This window comes from Fusarium graminearum, chromosome 1 (assembly GCF_000240135.3).
Source record: "Fusarium graminearum PH-1 chromosome 1, whole genome shotgun sequence".
NCBI lineage: Eukaryota > Fungi > Ascomycota > Sordariomycetes > Hypocreales > Nectriaceae > Fusarium > Fusarium graminearum.
Window position 1 is genome coordinate 6,970,742 of NC_026474.1, and position 17,081 is coordinate 6,987,822.

Here is a 17,081-nt window from a genome sequence, read left to right on the forward strand (position 1 = left end):
TTTAGTCCACTCATTGCGCTCGTCTTGTGTGACTGCGAGCAAGAGTATAAGATCAAGGGTTTGAGGTTGCTGCTGGAGAAGGGAGCCGACCCGAATTTGACGTTGCCTCAGTGGGGATACAGCAAAGTGAGTATTCACCCTATTTCTGGCCTGTTTGTCGCCCTGAGATACACATGGGGCTCGCGAATGGAGCATCTATAACCGCCACTGACACATTATGACAGGTGGATGTCGGAAAGACTTGGTCTGCAATCAGTATTGCCGAGAAAAAAGGGCACAAGGGGGTAAAGGAAATTCTTATTCAAAGAAGGGAACCAAGTTGAGTATTTATCGTTTTAGCAAGCGGCTCCTCCGCTCATATCTTGTCAAGAAGTGATACTCTATCTCCAATCTTGATCTACATTCTGTCCACATCTCCATTCGTCATCCAATGCGAACCTCCTGCACACCGGAACCCTCCATCTTGCTTGATCCACTGGAACCCAACGGGACAGATGCCCATATGCATTAGCTTCGCCTTTCTTGCCTCTATCTCTTTGCGTTTCTTCTCCTCTACCAAGATCTCTCGTACGAGTTTCTCTCTGTCTGCCTCCGATGCAGTTCGCTGTGCTTTCTTCAGGCGTCGGAGGGCTTCGTTATCGCGTTCCTCCTTCTCTCTGTCTTTCTGGAGTTGTTCCCAGACCTCGTCACTGACTCCAGCATCCCGAATACTGTGAAGTGCATTGGAATGCACAGGGTCTTCTGTCGGTTCTTGCTCTTCGGGTTGCTTCTCACAAGTAGTTGATACTTGACTAGTCGTAGTGGTGGGAGGAGTGAAGGTTGGGCCCTTGACAAACGCCTTTGCGATCTCGGCCGCTGCTGTCGGCTTTTTGTTGTCCATTCTGCCGCGACGCTCCTTCAACATGTCATCCAGTGTCGCTAGCACCAAGTCCTCTGTCAGTGTCAATTCCTGACAGGAAAGGTCAAACTTTTGGAAAAGCTTCTTTGCCAGCTCCTTGACGTCTCTTGCATTAGCCCAACTATCCTGTTGCGACAAAGCTTCAAAACTCTTAGTCAGGTCGTCCAAAAATAGCTCTGCTGGGGTTTCCAAGCATGAGAGGTCGACGATTCTCCGGCCCTTGAGCTTGACCTTGTGAACTTGCATTTGCTTCGTCATCAACTGAATGCAGGCCGAAGGAATCAAGGGATCGAAGTCTATACTCTCAGGAAATCGGCTAGACATTCCGGGGTTTATGGCGAGAAGAGTGTTAATGTCTTGGACGTAGCCAGCCAAGATGATGATCAACTTCTGATGATATTTCGGTTTGGTAACCAAGTCTACCAGCTCATCAACTGCCTCTCGTGCAAATGAACCCGTCTCGGATGCTAGGCGGTATGCTTCATCGATGAAGAGTACTCTTCCAAGAGCTTTGTCAAGGAGCTTTTGCACCTTCGGTCCTGTGTGTCCGACATACTGACCAATCAACTCAGTTGCGGAAACGTCAATAACCTCGGGCTTGGCCAAGAATCCCATGTCGTAGTAAACCTTGCCCATCTTGCGAGCGGCTGTTGTTTTCCCCGTTCCAGGTGGGCCACGGAAAAGGAAGTTGAAGGGGATTTCTGGATCGATGTCCAACTCTTTAGCCTGGCGAACGCAAGTCTGGTATCGTTGTAGAGTAGCAATAAGGCCATCTCGACCAACATCTCCAGAGAAAAGCTTGTTGATGTCAGTGCCACCTTTTTCGGCGCGATCAAACTCCTCATCAAAGTCCACGGCCTCCAGAGTAGTGCGCCTGTTGACGAGACCAGCAGTGAGGCGTTTCTGGTGGCTTGCCTTTGCCCTGTCGAGGAGGATATCGATTTCGCCAGCGTTTCCAAAATTCGGTCGATTCCTTGCCCGGCCAAGGACTTCCAGTGCAACAGCCTTGGCCTTTTCTGTTGCTTTGAAGCCCGACTTGCCAAGCTTCATATCCAGAATCTTTGCCAAGGCATCGTCATCAAAATCTTCGAAAATAAAAGCCGAAGAAAGAGGGAATCGCCGACTGAGGCCAGGATTGACATTCTGGAACATCTGCTCCATTTGGTCCTTGTAACCGAGAAGTAAAACGCAACGATCTTCGCCAGGCACGCTCTGTACTTCAGCCACGATGGTGTCGACGACAGCCTCTTTGTACGGATCAGCAACGGAGCCGTTTGCGCCTCCTCCGCCTAACAACCCGTACGCCTCATCAATGACCAGAACCTTGCCAACTGTCGCGGCAAGTATACCCTTGGTTTGAGCTTCGGACTGCCCAAGAGCAGCTCCGACAAAATCTGCAGGATTCTTGCAGACAACTTCGCCATTGGACAATAAACCCAAGTCTCTCAAGATTGCGCCGTAGAGTTTTGCAATGGTTGTTTTTCCTGTTCCGGGTGACCCCAAGAATACCTTGTTCAGAGAAAATTCGACTAGAGGTTCTTCGGCAAGTTCGCGCTCGAAATTTGTTTTCAGTGTTTCCATCAGGACCTTGATCGCATCCTTGACTTCCTGTAGCCCGATCATGCAATTAAGCTCTCGATACGCTTTGCTCTTCATCAGTGCTTGCGAAGGTTCTGGCCCAATGATGTCTTCTTGAGTAAGGAGTAGGTCGTTTGGCTTGGCTCCTGCTTGGCGTTCTTTCCGGATTCGTGCTGACTGCCTCTTCGAGATTGCTTGTAGATGGTTCTCTACAGCTCGAGCATTGCCAAAGCCATTCTTACCACGACCGTGGCCAATCCGGCGGGCGGCGATTCTGCAGAAGAGTCCATCCACACCTTCAGCTACTGTCATCGTTCCGTTGAACTTGCGATGAATCTGTAGCTGGAGAATCTTTAGAAGCTCATCATCTTCGTAATCCTCGAACTTCATCTCGATAGGGAAGCGACTGGGAATTCCTGGGTTGTGCGAAAAGAAGGTCTCCATCTCCTTGTTGTAGCCAGCCAGAACAAAGACGATCTTGCCACGAGAGTTCTCAACCTCGGCTAACAGATAATCGAGGACTGCTTTCCCACCAGGACTGTTGCCTGATGAAAGTTGGTAAGCTTCGTCAATGAAAACACATCCTCCACCATCATTGTTGACTTTCTCGATGAGCTTTTCGCAACCAGAGACACCCATGTTGGCCAATTTCGATCCGGTGACTTCTTGGAAGCAGCTACCAGCGACAGCCCCGACAGAACTGAGAAACTCTGCGTAGATTCTGGCAACCGTCGTCTTGCCTATTAAATGGTCAGCATCGGCATTACATCAATAAAGGGCGAAAAGGGAAACTCACCTGTACCCGGATTGCCAAGTAAAGAGCAACTCCATCTTTCATCTCCAAGTGAAAACCCTTGACGTATTTTGGTGTCGATAGATGACTTGATAGAGAGTAACTGGTCTTTGACTGATTCCAATCCAATCATGCCCATCAGTTTGTCCAAAGCGGCGTTACGCGCACCCTCGACCTCCTTCATGTGCTTCCACTCAGAGGCAGCACTCGAAATAACATCAACTAGCGGAGCCGAGGCCTTGAGTGGCCTGTTTACCTGGGCTGCTTCCAACTTGGCCTTGTTAGCCCTGGCCTGACGCAAAGACTCGAGCTCTTCTTTCTTCTGCTTGACTTCGTCCATTTTCTTTTTTATTTCCGACTCGCGCTGGGCCGTTCGACGGAGATGATGGATCTCGTCATCAATTTCTTGCAACTCCAGCCGGTATTTGTCTTCCTGCTCTTGTCGGGTTCTTTCAATGCCCAAGTCTCGGAGTATACGGCGGCGATTTTCTTGGTCCTCTCTGGTGCATGTTTTACAACTCTTGGAGTTGTCTCCACAAGGGACCTTGGACGTGTGACCTCTCGCGCAGGTCTGGTCGATCTTTGCGAAACATGCAACCTTCGAGTGGTCCTGTACTCGATGACAGCGTAGATTGCAATTGTGTTTCCCACAGCTGAGAGCAGCACCACTATAGAGATTAGAAGGGTGCGATTGTCAAGATAGCCAAACATACCAAGGTTTTGCGCATCCGCCATCAGGACACATGGTATCAAAGTCTTCGGGGGTCTTCAAAAGCATAGAGACGTCTGGGTGTTGCTCGCAATGTACTGGAACACCATTGAACAAAGAATCGTTTGCCTTTAGTGCATCAAAGTACTGCGTCCACATTTCGCCACCTTTCTTACTATCCATGAAGGTCTCCATGTTACCAAAGAGAATCATGCCGTTTCGCGCTCGCGATAGGAGTACAACAAGTCGCTCTCGAGCATAAAGAAACCCGATGTCGCCAGAGTTGTTGCTGCGTGTGAGTGAAACAATGACGATATCGCACTCTTCTCCTTGGTAGTTGTCTGTCTGTGTTAGCATTGATCTGCTTCTGGTCTAAAATGCAATAATCTTATTTTGTGGTTTTAGGGACTTCAGTTAAGCTTAGGATGTGGGTGTGGTAGATCCGCACCCAAAGCACTTACCAATGGTTGACAAGCGAAGGGACGTCTTGTTGACCTTCGCTGCAGCTGGCGTAATTAGCCCAGCGCGTAGCAAATCGTGTGAGTCGATGTCGCCCAACACGGGATCGGTTTCTTGTCGCAGGGTTTCCTTGAGTAGGAACAGCTGGCCAAGATATGGAGTAAGAACAACCATGTTCTGGGTTTTGTATCCATTCTGCGAAAGGAAACGGACCATCTTGAGAACCATCAAAGCCTCGTGTGTGTTTCTCTTGGTGGCCTTGGAGGTGGGATCTCGACTGTCGTTTACATCATCCATGGTGTCTTCAGGTTTTTCGTGATGAACAAACGTGATCCGAGATTTGAGGCCTCGAATTGAGTCACGTTTGAGAGTGGATGGCATGTCTTTCAACTCAGGATATGCTAGCATCCGCGGGTATTGCGATATATCCGGGTGGCTACGATGTTGCTCTTCCAGTGCTGTAAAGTGACGACCGTGGGTGATAAGCCTCTCAAACAGGGAGACATTCAAATCATAACCCTCGCCTTTTTCCTTGGTAAGAGCGTAGTTTCCGACTTTCGGTCTCAATTGTTTGTGATCACCGATGAGGATGAGTTTCTTGACAGAGGCACTCATGGCGGTAATGATATGCGCTTCAAGGATTTCTCCCGCTTCTTCGACAAGGATGATATCGGGGACTGCCGTTTCGATGATGGATTGGTACTTGGCCGCGGCAGTAGTAGTACATCCGATGATTCGCTTGTTCTTGAGCACTCTTCGACTTTGCTCGTCCTTTATGCTTTTGATTTGGGCTTTTGTGTCGCTGAATCTCTTACTCAGATCGGCAAAATTGATAATCTGCTCTTCTCGAACCTTGCTCGCCCATTCATGGTGGAGTTCTAGTCTTGATGCGTGTGATAGGTCCCAAAAAGCACGAGAAGATTCTTCCAATGACTCGTCCAGGCTTCCTATGACTTTGGCATCACCATTGCGTATCCAGTGGCTATAAATGGCCTCGGGCTCCATGATATTACCGTGGCCATCTACCATCTGAAATCCATCATCTTCAGGGACTTGGAACGCTGACCATGCTGCTGTAAAAGAATCTGAAAACTCAAGGTGCTCAAGGATATCAGTGAGATTGACGCCGCGCCCTGTGAGCTTCTTACTGCATTCGTCACGCTCCACATTAAGGATTGACTCTTCAGCTTGCAGTACGTTGAGAATGTTTTTCTCTTCCATAGTTGACCGGAATTGCTTCTGGCCATTTTGCTCCTGTAAAAGAGTAGAATGGGTGGCTGGAGTAAATTTAGACCCGAGGCGAACCATTTCGTCTGAATTAACACCGATATTCATGAGATCTTCCAAAAACTGGTCCAAAGCGTGGTTGGTGTAACTGAGAACAAGAACGCGGGACTTGGTTAGGCGCAGAATAGTCAAAAGGATGATAGCGCCCAAGAATGACTTTCCAGTACCTGGGGGGCCTTGGATTAAAGCCACGTCGCTACTCAACCCGTTGATGAGAGACTTGAGCTGGGCACCTTCAAGGTAAATGTCTTTCTTTTGCGTGAATCTTGATGGTATCGTAACTTTGAGGCCAGACTCAAATGCTGTCTTGCATCTGTCGATAAAATCATCCATTTCACTGGGCATCAGACTGTCAAGCGACGGTTGCTCATGATCAATTAATTGAGCTTCAAGAGGAAGGTCTGCGATTGTCTTTAAGCGCCCTAGGATAGGCTCATACGCAAAGGTAGCAGTCCCGACGATCAAAAACTTGAGCTCATCTTTGACGGGACTGCTGAAAGCAGTCAGAGCAGATTTTAAGCCAGATGGGTCGTTGAATCTGAGTCCGACGATAGGCGGCGACTTTAATAGGTATTTATCGTTTCGCACAAGTGATCCGAAGGCGATGATCTTGTCACCGCAGCAGAGCACGCCGAAAGAGTCATGCTTCATGAAATGCTTCGAGTTGGCAAGAAAGGCTACTTTCTTTTCTTTGGACATCTTGCGAGGGAAGTTGACACCTTGGCCACAGGCCACGAAAAAACTGTAAGGAAGGATGTGTCGCACGGGTGTGTCGTCGTCACTGCCATCGAAAAGTTCCATCTGGCCAAGGGCGACTGGTCGGCGTTTGCTCTTCTTCCGGCCCATGGCAACTTGGAGGTCTTCCCGGATCTCGGAAAGCATGTCTTCGCGGAGCAGCCGAAATAGCCAATCGCGGTAAACTTGGCTTCGGGTATCCATCGGCGTGTCAAACACGTCTCCAAGTCGCTGAAGATACGGAGGGTCGGTAGATGTGATTTCATCACTAGTGGGATAGATGGAGATTTGGCGAAAGTCGGCATAATCATTGTCGTGACGTCCTCCAGGAGTTACACCATCCGTTGTAGATTGGGGCTGGGAAAAAATCTTGATGATCTTCTCGATGCGGTAGGCGATCTTGCGAACTTCAGGTAGTTGGGAGGAAAGAAGACTTTGACGTTCCATCATTTGTTCCACTGCGAGCTTGTGCACATCAAAGTGTGTTTGATCAGATACGACCTGTAGGCAGAGCCAAGCGAATGCTTCCAGCCCAAGACTGTCAAGTCTATCACTGCCGTATGCATCCATTGAAGCACTCCAGAATGTACTCGGCTCCAGGATGGCAGATAGAATTTGACGTAGGAATCCACCGTTGTTGAGCGCAATGACACCATCATCCGCCAGGGTAAGGATAAGAGGCAAAGTGGTCGAATTGATGAAGTCAGGGCTCAGGTCAGCGCGCACAGCTCTTTCGAGAGCCGGGATACCGGGAGGGTTGGAGATGAGGACTTCGACGCATTTGACAGCGGTATTCTTGTCGCTGAAGGCCTTGCAGGCTTGCAAAAAGAGCTTAGCAGAGTGAGCGCTGGTGATCTGCTGTTCTCCCTTGGTCATAGCCCAGAAAGACTTGATGAGCTTGGCGGCTCGCGAGCCCGATGCGTCTTTCACGAGGACCATGCCTGGCAGTAGGGATGAAAATTGTGGATTGTCGGTTGGGGTGAAGAGGGAAGATGAAATGATGAGAGTTGAGATGAAGAAATGATCAGTGGTAAGGTAAAGAAAAAAACGTCAGGTTGACGACGGTCTGTGAATTCGAGATGACTGCCTTTGTACTGTAGTGAATGAAGCGGCAACCCACAGTCTGCCTGCCTAGGATCAACCCAACAAGGATTGTGACAATGGCTGATACGCGCCGATTTTATGCACAGGGCCGACGAGGCTTTATTGTGCCATGTAACAAACCGCTTCGCATTCGTCGTATGACCAGGTTTTGGAGGGTTGATGGGCCTCCCACAGATACAAGTTGGGGGAATGTTGGCGATAAACATGGGTAGCAACCAACAACGATAATGACAAAATTACAATTGAATGTGAGCTGCTATTTAAAAACAATAGTATTCATCGATTTATTTGTGACAGCCATATTGCGAGACCCACGTTGAAACTTCACAGCCTACTTATGGTCGCAAACTTGGCCAACAGTGCGCAGCAAGTGTAATTAATGCAAGAGGCCGACCACTGCCACCATTCGCATCTCATCTGTCGGTCGCATTCAAAAACCTGCCAAATTACTGCCAACTCACTCTTGTCATTCAGCTCTCTTACTGAGACTTTTGCCTCTACCATCCATCAAATTAATCACAAGTGTCTGCCTTCGCCATGCATCGAGTGTACAGAGGCAACCGTGGTTCTCTCTCGACCGCGACTGGGGCCAGACAGAAGATCAACACTTCTAAAACCCATCCGCTCGGAGATGTCATCAAGCTTGTCACCAGGGACAGCCTCTCCGACACTGGTGTCTGCGCAGAGATCGACAACGTCCAGCTTGTTGCGTCCTACAACTGGGTCAGCTCTTCAACCCCAAAGATACTCATTCCAGGTACGTGAAGCGTCAAATTGAGAAACAGCTCTAACCTTCATAGGCGAACCTCCCAAATGGACGCCCCTCAAGGGCGACAACAAACTGTCCCAAGATTCCGGCGATTACTATCGCGACATCAACGCCGCCTCTTACCCCAGGCATCCCTTGGAGCCTGCCATCGTCTCAATCATGAAGATGCATCCAGAGCCCATGCCCGTCAACATTGTCGCATGCGGAAGCTCGATCGGTAACCTCCTACGTTTTGCCAGGGGGGTGGATCTGGACCACTGCTTTCGCATTCTCGTTGAGATGGTTGGGGACACTGTCCATCTCATTCGCAGAGAGGATTCGCCTAACCAGACAATCGAGGATGTCCGTGGATTTGGGCATACCTTTCCCGAGGCGTACACTACATGGGGCTCTGGAGCTAAGCGGTCCAAGACTCACCAAAGAATCATTTCCTACAACTTCGCCGGTCATGACCTACTTGTACGCTTCGAAGGCGATGGGTTTCTTGGTTCGTCCAGCCCCAAAACTAGTGTCAAGTCCAGCGATAAGGTGTCCAACGAAGATGATTTGGAGCAGATCCAAGACCTTGACGTCGGTGACTTGCCAGTAGACACCAACAACAACCTTGTCATATTGGACGCCGGCCAGAATGTCCCTCAGGGCAGCATCTTCGACTTGAAGACACGATCAGTGTATACCCGCACGAGGGACCATCTCGGAAACCAACTCCCACGCTTGTGGATTTCCCAGATCTCGCAGTTCCTCCTCGCCTACCACGAAAAAGGTCTCTTCCGGGAAAGCGACATCGAGATAAAAAATGTCAAATCCGATGTTGACAAATGGCAAGATGAGAACCAGCCATCCCTCAATCGTCTTGCTGCCCTCTTTCACGTCATCATCGACAGTGTCCGAAACTCTGAGGATGGTAAGTTGGAATTAGTCTGGTCGCAAGATGGCTCTCTTGAAATTCGCAAACAATTGCCAGACGCAGGGGACGTTCTGTCGAAGCCTGTCAGGAGGCAATGGGAGGCTTGGCTGGGAGGTGCGAATGAGGACGAGACCGACCTAGAAGGTCCCGGGCGTTGGGAAGACTTCATGGCAACACTCTCAGACAGTGATGACGAGAGTGATTACGCTGCGTGTGACGCTGAATGCGGCTACTGTGGAAAGTGCAAGTAGTAACGGGGTGCATGGCCAGGACTGTGTGATACATGCTTCCCATTAGAATAGTACCGGTTTATGGGGTCTTGTCTAGCAGCTGTGATGGCGTTGAGGATCAGAATACAGATGACCATTGTAAGGAATAAGAACAAAGACATGAGGTTAGCTAATTTTGTGGTTAATGGAACTGTAAGCTTGGTATTACAAGGGCACAATCTTTGTTTAATATCTGCAAATGTCACCGGGCACCTGGGGTTTTGACTTCTGTTGTTGAGCAGTGCGATGTCACTGATCTTTCCAGTCTGAATCACTCACTACCTACTAATTCCTGGTTGAAAATGAATCAAGTGTCTCGAACCGACTTCATGAATTCAATCATTCCATCCAAAGTATTGTGTATCAACGGTTATGGCATCCGACGTCGCAGAGCCCAGAGAGGGCAGTGTATTAGGGGTCCTCTGGTTCACGTTTACCACCTGCTCCTCCAACGGAGCGGTTCGCGATGTGGAGCCTAAGGGACCTGGATCTACTGACATGACTTGATTCCTGGTAGATTTGTCCGGCGAAAAGTAGCTGTGAAGGCGATGGACTTGTCAGTTGACCCAGTGTTACAAGTGCACGTGGTTACTGCTGTATATACGGCTTAGTAGAATCTTCTTTATTAGTCACCCACATCATAGAGTTCGTTCTTGCTATCTAGGCGGCTGCTGTATTGCACAAGGGTATTAGGAAACGTAATTATAAAGACAAATAATGATCCGATTATGTTTAGTTTCTGATCCTACATTCAGAAACTTACCAGGTTTTCCGCTGTTATCTGCTGCAGAGAAATATCATCAACCACATAGTGCAACCCTAGGTATTCGATAGCATATCCATAAGATCGAATCTCATCCGTCAACAGATATTGTTTAACTGTGATGTTCACTCCGCCCCAGGCCTTTGGTATCGAACTCCCCCACGCTAGTTCCCAAGCCTTTAACATTGACGTCCCCAATGGCAACGCCCATGTCCCTCACCACGTGACAGAGGCATATATATCTTCGGGATGTCGGCTGTAGGTGAAAGAACAAGCCTCGCCTCTCGACCCGTTCCAAAGGGTCATGGTCTCGAGTTTCGGCATCCTTTGTGCGACATGTGCTGCTGTCGTCAGAAGGACATTGGTCTCGTCGGGCTCGTCCTTGCACATCACTCGGGAGGTCAAAGTCAAAGACTTTAATGTATCCCATCGCCAATGTGGATTTTTATCACAAACATCAAAGAAATGACGAGCATCGACGAGTAATGCGACTGAAAGGTATTCTAGTCCCTCTCGACTTCTCGTGGCGAATACAGCTCCGACATGAAAACTCGGCTGACGGACCCGGTCAGGGTTATGATGTGGATCATGCCCTCGACCAAGCTGTAATAGATCAAGGTAATTCTCGTTGAAATCCTCAAATACTGTGACCTTCTTAACACTTTTGGGAAGCTCACTAATCATCCCTCCATAAAATAAATCCCATGGGAGCTGCAAGGGACCTTCCCCTAGCTGCCAAGGCTCATATCGGATTTCTTCCAGCCGGGGAAGTGCTGACCAAAGCTGTAATAGAGCCGTTGGTTTCAGTTGGCGGCGGCATTGCCGCCGAAGCACGAACTTTGTGACCACCTTGACCAAAGGAAGCTCTCCCCGTTTCTCGAAATTAAGAGATTCGGATGGTACAAATGGCCGTCCTATTGCTCTGTTCGGGGGGTGTTCCCAGACACGACCTCGCCACCATCCATGTTTTAGATCATGAAAGTCTCTGGACCTAGCCACAACCTCGAACTTGTCTTCTGCAGGAGCACCGAAAGAACAATCTTTGAACCAATGCGCCGAGTCACTTGGGGAGTAGGCATTCAGCTCCAACGTTAAGTGTCGTTTTTCATCATGCTTCCACTTTGCGAGGATCGAGAACAATCTGACAACTGCGCATATTATGACACGGTCATTTGTGTCGGTCTGTGTTAGTGATTCCCACTTTCGGCAAACCCTACAGGTGTAAGTTGTGAGCTCTATGTTGAGCCAAATATGATCAATCTGCGCCGTTTGTTCTTCAGAAAGCTGATCGAGAAACTCAAGGCAATCCTGATGTAGTCTGAGGTGCTTAAAGTTCGACTTCTCCAGGAATCGCCGCCATTCAGTGGAGACGGAGGCATAGATTCCTGTATTATTGATGCGTGATAGCTGGAGGAGGATATTGTTGCGTAACTCGGGGGGCAAAGACAGCCAGTTCATCGTAGAGGTGGTTGATACCATGGGAATTTGCCTGAGCTTGAGGATAAAAAAGTAAAACTTGAGAAGTATCACCCAAGCGCCATAAATTGGTCGACTGATTTCGTCTCTTATGCTTATAGTGGTTGGTGTCTCTGGTAGATGAGAGGAGAAAAGTAAAGGAAACCAATTATTAGTGCGGAGTGGAACATGAAAATATTATATATGCCCCCCAAAGACATAAAAGTCAAATCTTGAAACAAAAAACTTTGATTCACACAAATACTAATGGTCTAGCCATTACTGTAAAAGAAGTGTCAAAAGAATTTGCTACGAGGCTTTGCTATCTGGCAAGTCTTAACTCGCCTCAAAGGCCCGAGTTCGCCCGATTCTCGAACTTTGAAAGCCTTTGAATGGCCTTGCTGGCCTTCTTTTTGGTTTTATGTAGTTGGCCATTGCGAGGTTTCCATTTCGAAATCATCATCTGCTGTTCCTGCTTGGGCCCGTATGTTGGCTTATATATTCCGAACTGAGGTCTATCATACTCTAACCCGGTCGACGTGTTTCTGCCGGATACGTTCTCGTGCAGGCTGAGGCAGTCTGTGATCGATACGAAGACGCCAAAGCGGCCCACGAGAAGTAGGGTTGAGCTAGACCACAGTTGTTTATGTATCCAGTGAGCTAAAGGGTCTACATTGACACCTGTTTTGATTCTACTATGTAAGTTGGTACAGTCGGCCATGGGCAAGTAGAAGGCGCTGTGCTGTATGTCTCCACAAAGATACTGCAGGATTATTTCTAGTCATAGTCATATATCCTTGCCACTTGAGGTTTCTGTGGTACAATTTTCCTATTGATATGTAGTGCCGAGTACTCGTTTTCTTTTTTTTTCTTTCTTTTTTCTTTTTCCAGTAGTCTGAGCAGTACTTCGAGCATCGTCTAAACTAATTCCTACAACCATGATCATCCATATTCATGTAGTGTGGGCCCAACCGAAATTCGGAGTCAAGCTAAAAGTCGAAGCTGTACTCCTAAGTATGGTCATACCCCAACACCAGTCACAAGATATCCGTCATATCGTTTCATCAACTGTGCCTGCTTTGATTCCACACGGGCCAGCGCTAACGCCTGATCAGATTGCTGTCTCATAATCTTCAGGTTCAAGTCGTTGATGCGCTGGTCCTTTTCTGCCAGTAGACCCTCCATGTTGGCACGGAGAGCAGCTGTTTTTGATTCCATTACTTTGAACATTTTCTCATATCGGCATCGCTCTTGATACATGACAAGATATGTTTCGTTCTCGTTGACCTCTCGCATGTAGGTTTCCGCCTTGCGGAGTCTCTCTTCGAATGTCTTTCTCTCCTCGATCAGGTGTCTCTGGACCTCCTGGCCAACAAAGGTCTGTATACGGCGTTGAGTCTTTTTGACCAGCTGTTTGTTGGAGATTGTATGGGTTGGTTGATCAAGACCTGCCAGGGAGTTGACAATCATCCTGGCAGATTCCCCGGTGTTTTGATACCGATGATAAGAGCTACCTTGAAACAGCATCCAGCTCCGAAATTCCCATGTATTCTTGAGTTCAGACTCCCGCTTCGTGGCTTCGAGGGTATTCGTGACCACGTCCCACATTGTGGTAGCAATTGCCAGCTTCTTGGGGGGATCCTCTCCGCAGAGCTGCTTCAAGGTAACAAGATCAATCTTTGCCGAACCCGTTATCCGGTAGAGGTATATAATTCCGTTGAGAACCACCTTCAACTTGTACACTTCTAATAGGAGTCGGGTGATGTGATCGACGACTTGGGTGTAACTTTTGCCGAGGCCTTCGAATCCTGGCGTATCAATGAGCCATACAAATCGACCAGGCGACGCGTCGTAAGGGTAAAGCTCAATCTTTGACGTGCCTGCAGTTGTCAGAAGATGTGATTGACAAACCTCAAATTCACATCATGTCTTGACTTGACTTGCGTTGACTTACAAGCGTTGCCACCGTGGCCGATTTTAGGCCCTTTGCTAGAACATGCCGAGATTAAGGAGCTCTTACCCGAGTCCGTGACCCCGATCACCGGAATGAAGATGTCTGTCGCTCTGTTTTACATATTTTAGTTAACAAACAACAGTCGGGAGTTCCAAGTGATCGTTTACTAACGTAGGGATGCGAATGTTGGCAGGGGCCGCCGGTATGGGGGCCGCCATTGTTGAAGAATTCACTTTCTATTTTTAGTGATTATAATATCAAAAATAAGACGTTAGACTTACTGCAAGACATTCTTGGTCCTACTTTGACTGACTGTTGTGAGACTTGTTTTCGTTCAAGTCTGCGAGAGAAATATTATTTGAGAGGCAGGCGGAGAAGAACCTTGACTTAAGTATGATCTGGTTTTTTTGCGATCCATCTCCTGGACTCTTGTTAGCGGGGTAAATTACCACCAAAGGCACGACATGTAGGGCATGAGGAGATCAGGGCTTAGGATGGCGCATATAGAGCTTGCTGGAACCACCATCCTTGAAATGACAAGTGTGGTATAACGTGTAGGTTGCTTTTTGCGTCGTGTCACGTAGAGGCCACGTTCGGGCTCATTGGCAAGTGATTACCGAGACCAACAGATAAAATCACCTACTCCTCACCTATTAGAGAGTGCGAAGTGTCATCTCTGACAAGATTACAATTTGCTTTTCAAAGAGTGGCTAGATTACTTTATACTTTCTAGGTCTTGAAGCCGAAGCCCCAACATTTTCAATTTATCTGCACTCTCAACTGGAGGATCAAGACGGATCAAACACTCAATTTCAGATAAATGTGTTGATGAAACCTAACACTTTCAGCATGACCACGTATGCAACAGACACGGCAATGGCCAGATTCTATGTTGAGAACATTGACCTGTTTCTTCCTCCCGCAACCTAACCATGGAGCAGCTTGAAAGAGGGGAAAGAGAACTTAATTTGGGGTGATGTTGGGGTGATATAGGAAACTCAGTTCAAGCAGGCCCGAATCCAAAGGTTGAATTCGTGACTAATTCAGATCACGTGCAGCGCGTCTTCCAAAACATCGACAGTTGCCTCAACATGCGTCTAGCAGCCAACTTCTCTGGTACCCTGATCAACACCAATCATGACAATATGATCTCACATAGCTACCTGTCAGCCCTGCATAACTCCGATTTATCTTTCGGGTTGGTAAGCATTTTTGACGGCTTCTTACTTGGGAAATGATATGCAGGTGCAGGGGTTTCTCCGCATCCAATTTCGGGGAAGGTTGTGAATATGTCCGGCCATCTTGGGATGAGGGGCTCTGGATCAGGGTTTATTTTTGTATAACCGACGACGATTGATATTTATCTTTATTACCTCCCTTTTCATCTTCTTCTCTCGATTCATCTAGGATCGGTCCAGACGCCCAAGTCTCATTCTGGACAAATCTCGATTGAAACGACAATAGGCGACATGTCACTGGCAAGATATTTTTACTGGCATTTTGTTGCCATCAGCTTGTTGGTGGCAACAGCTGCATGCGACATTTCCAGCAATTCTTTCCGCGAAAGGTGTTTGGCTCTCAAGCCCGCGAGACTCGTACACAACTCGACTCTGACGCGCCAAGAATTTGTCTCGGCTGGTACGACATTGGATTTATCCGATAACGTCCCATCATGCAACCGTCGGTCACAGCTTGTCACAGTCGACCTTTGCCGCATCGCTCTCCAGATCCCTACCTCCAAGCGATCTAGCATCAGTTTCGAATTGTGGTTACCACAAAAATGGGAGGGAAGCCGATATCTGGCAACTGGCAATGGGGGTGTTGATGGATGTAAGCAATCTGCCAAGGGTACACTACAAGAACGAAGCTAAACAGTTCAACCAGGTATCAAGTATGAAGATCTTGGATATGGTACATCGAATGGGTTTGCGACGATGGGTACCAACAATGGCCATAATGGCACCACCGCCATCACTATGTTGAACAATCTCGACGTTATCAAAGACTTTTCCTACAGATCGTGAGTATGCCCTATATCCTTCACAAGCACATCAACTGACTGCCGAAGCCTTCACACGGGCACTGAATCGGCCAAGAAGATCATCAAGTCCTTCTATGGTAAGAAGTCTGCGAAAAACTACTACATTGGCTGTTCCCTGGGTGGTCGCATGGGAGTCAAAGCCGCAGAAGCATACCCCGAGGACTATGATGGCATCGTGGCTGGAGCCCCGGCCGTTGACTTTAACAATCTTCAAGGGCAGAGAGCCATGTTTTATCCCATCACAGGCAACTCAACGTCGGCCAACTACATTCCTCTCACCACCTGGACTGGCCTTATCCATGATGAAGTCCTGGCACAATGCGACAAGATTGACGGTGTCAAGGACGGCATCATCGAAGTTCCGGACAAGTGCTTCTTTAACCCCAAGAAGCTACTCTGCAAAGGCTCTCAGACCAGCAAATGCCTCAACTCGGCCCAGGTAAAGCAACTGGAAAAGATCTACGCTCCCTATACCTATCCCAACGGCAAGCTTATCTTCCCCCGTATGAACCCTGGCAACGAGCTTCAGGCAGTTTCAAAGCTCCTCGCAGGCAAGCCCTTTGACTACTCGGTGGATTGGTTCCGCTACGTCGTGTACAACGACCCAGAGTGGGATGCCAGTACATACAGCGTTGACGATGTTCGAAATGCCGAGAAGCTAAACCCTTCTGACATCCGCACCTATCCAAAGTCACTTCCGGCTTTCAAGAAGCGCGGTGGGAAGCTGCTCAGCTACCACGGAGGCCAGGACAACCAGATCACGCAGTTCAACACACATCGCTTCTGGAATCGCATGGCATCCGCGGACCGCAGTCTACACGACTACTACCGTTACTTTCCCATTTCAGGCATGTTCCACTGCAGTACAGGCCCTGGTGCCTGGGCTATAGGACAAGGGGGTGGTGCTCCTTCTGCGGGAGTGCCGTTTGATCCCGAGCATAATGTGCTGGCGGCCATTGTGGCATGGGTCGAGAAGGGGAATGCACCTCAAAGTCTGACGGGCACCAAGTTTATCAATGACACCTACACTGACGGCGTCGACTTTCGTCGCAAGCATTGTTTGTATCCCAAGACACAGACATACATTGGTGGGGATCCCAAAAAGGTTACCAGTTGGCGATGCAAATAAATGCAAATCCTCCAATATAGATACTTAACTACAAATATACAACCAGATTCACACTGAATGCTGAGAAATGTCGGTGGGGTTGTCGCCGGTATGCCATAACCGATCATGTGCCGTAACAGATTCCTTATTCTGCAAGCTTTTCCAGCGGCGCAGTAACCGATCTATTCAATCCTTGGACCAACAGTTGACAAGCGAGATTAATGGATGCGACACTGTTGAAGGAAGCCTCTG

At 48.4% G+C, this 17,081-nt stretch overlaps 6 protein-coding genes across 6 annotated transcripts; 2 read left to right on the plus strand and 4 right to left on the minus strand.

Annotated features, from left to right (window-relative positions):
• Nucleotides 1-397: 397 nt before the first annotated feature.
• FGSG_02130 (uncharacterized protein) lies at nt 398-7,398 on the minus strand (the record flags this gene model as incomplete). Its single annotated transcript, XM_011319706.1, has 4 exons — nt 398-3,216; nt 3,273-3,937; nt 3,983-4,319; nt 4,440-7,398. 4 exons carry the CDS (start codon nt 7,396-7,398, stop codon nt 398-400), a joined length of 6,780 nt encoding a protein of 2,259 aa, XP_011318008.1.
• A 637-nt stretch (nt 7,399-8,035) lies between these two features.
• Nucleotides 8,036-9,490, plus strand: FGSG_02131 (uncharacterized protein; the record flags this gene model as incomplete). The annotated part of the gene is made up of 3 exons (XM_011319707.1): nt 8,036-8,320; nt 8,364-9,215; nt 9,252-9,490. Exons 1-3 carry the CDS (start codon nt 8,101-8,103, stop codon nt 9,488-9,490), a joined length of 1,311 nt encoding a protein of 436 aa, XP_011318009.1. The 5' UTR covers nt 8,036-8,100.
• Nucleotides 9,491-10,487: 997 nt separating this feature from the next.
• On the minus strand, nt 10,488-11,729 carry FGSG_12071 (uncharacterized protein; the record flags this gene model as incomplete). Its single annotated transcript, XM_011319708.1, has 1 exon — nt 10,488-11,729. One exon carries the CDS (start codon nt 11,727-11,729, stop codon nt 10,488-10,490), a length of 1,242 nt encoding a protein of 413 aa, XP_011318010.1.
• Nucleotides 11,730-12,072: 343 nt separating this feature from the next.
• FGSG_12072 (uncharacterized protein) lies at nt 12,073-12,447 on the minus strand (the record flags this gene model as incomplete). Its single annotated transcript, XM_011319709.1, has 1 exon — nt 12,073-12,447. One exon carries the CDS (start codon nt 12,445-12,447, stop codon nt 12,073-12,075), a length of 375 nt encoding a protein of 124 aa, XP_011318011.1.
• Nucleotides 12,448-12,746: 299 nt separating this feature from the next.
• FGSG_12073 (uncharacterized protein) lies at nt 12,747-13,898 on the minus strand (the record flags this gene model as incomplete). The annotated part of the gene is made up of 3 exons (XM_011319710.1): nt 12,747-13,606; nt 13,681-13,790; nt 13,852-13,898. The coding sequence occupies 3 exons, from the start codon at nt 13,896-13,898 to the stop codon at nt 12,747-12,749; spliced, it is 1,017 nt and encodes a 338-aa protein (XP_011318012.1).
• Nucleotides 13,899-14,771: 873 nt separating this feature from the next.
• Nucleotides 14,772-16,850, plus strand: FGSG_02133 (uncharacterized protein; the record flags this gene model as incomplete). Its single annotated transcript, XM_011319711.1, has 4 exons — nt 14,772-14,882; nt 15,099-15,510; nt 15,565-15,604; nt 15,728-16,850. The coding sequence occupies 4 exons, from the start codon at nt 14,772-14,774 to the stop codon at nt 16,848-16,850; spliced, it is 1,686 nt and encodes a 561-aa protein (XP_011318013.1).
• Nucleotides 16,851-17,081: the final 231 nt, after the last annotated feature.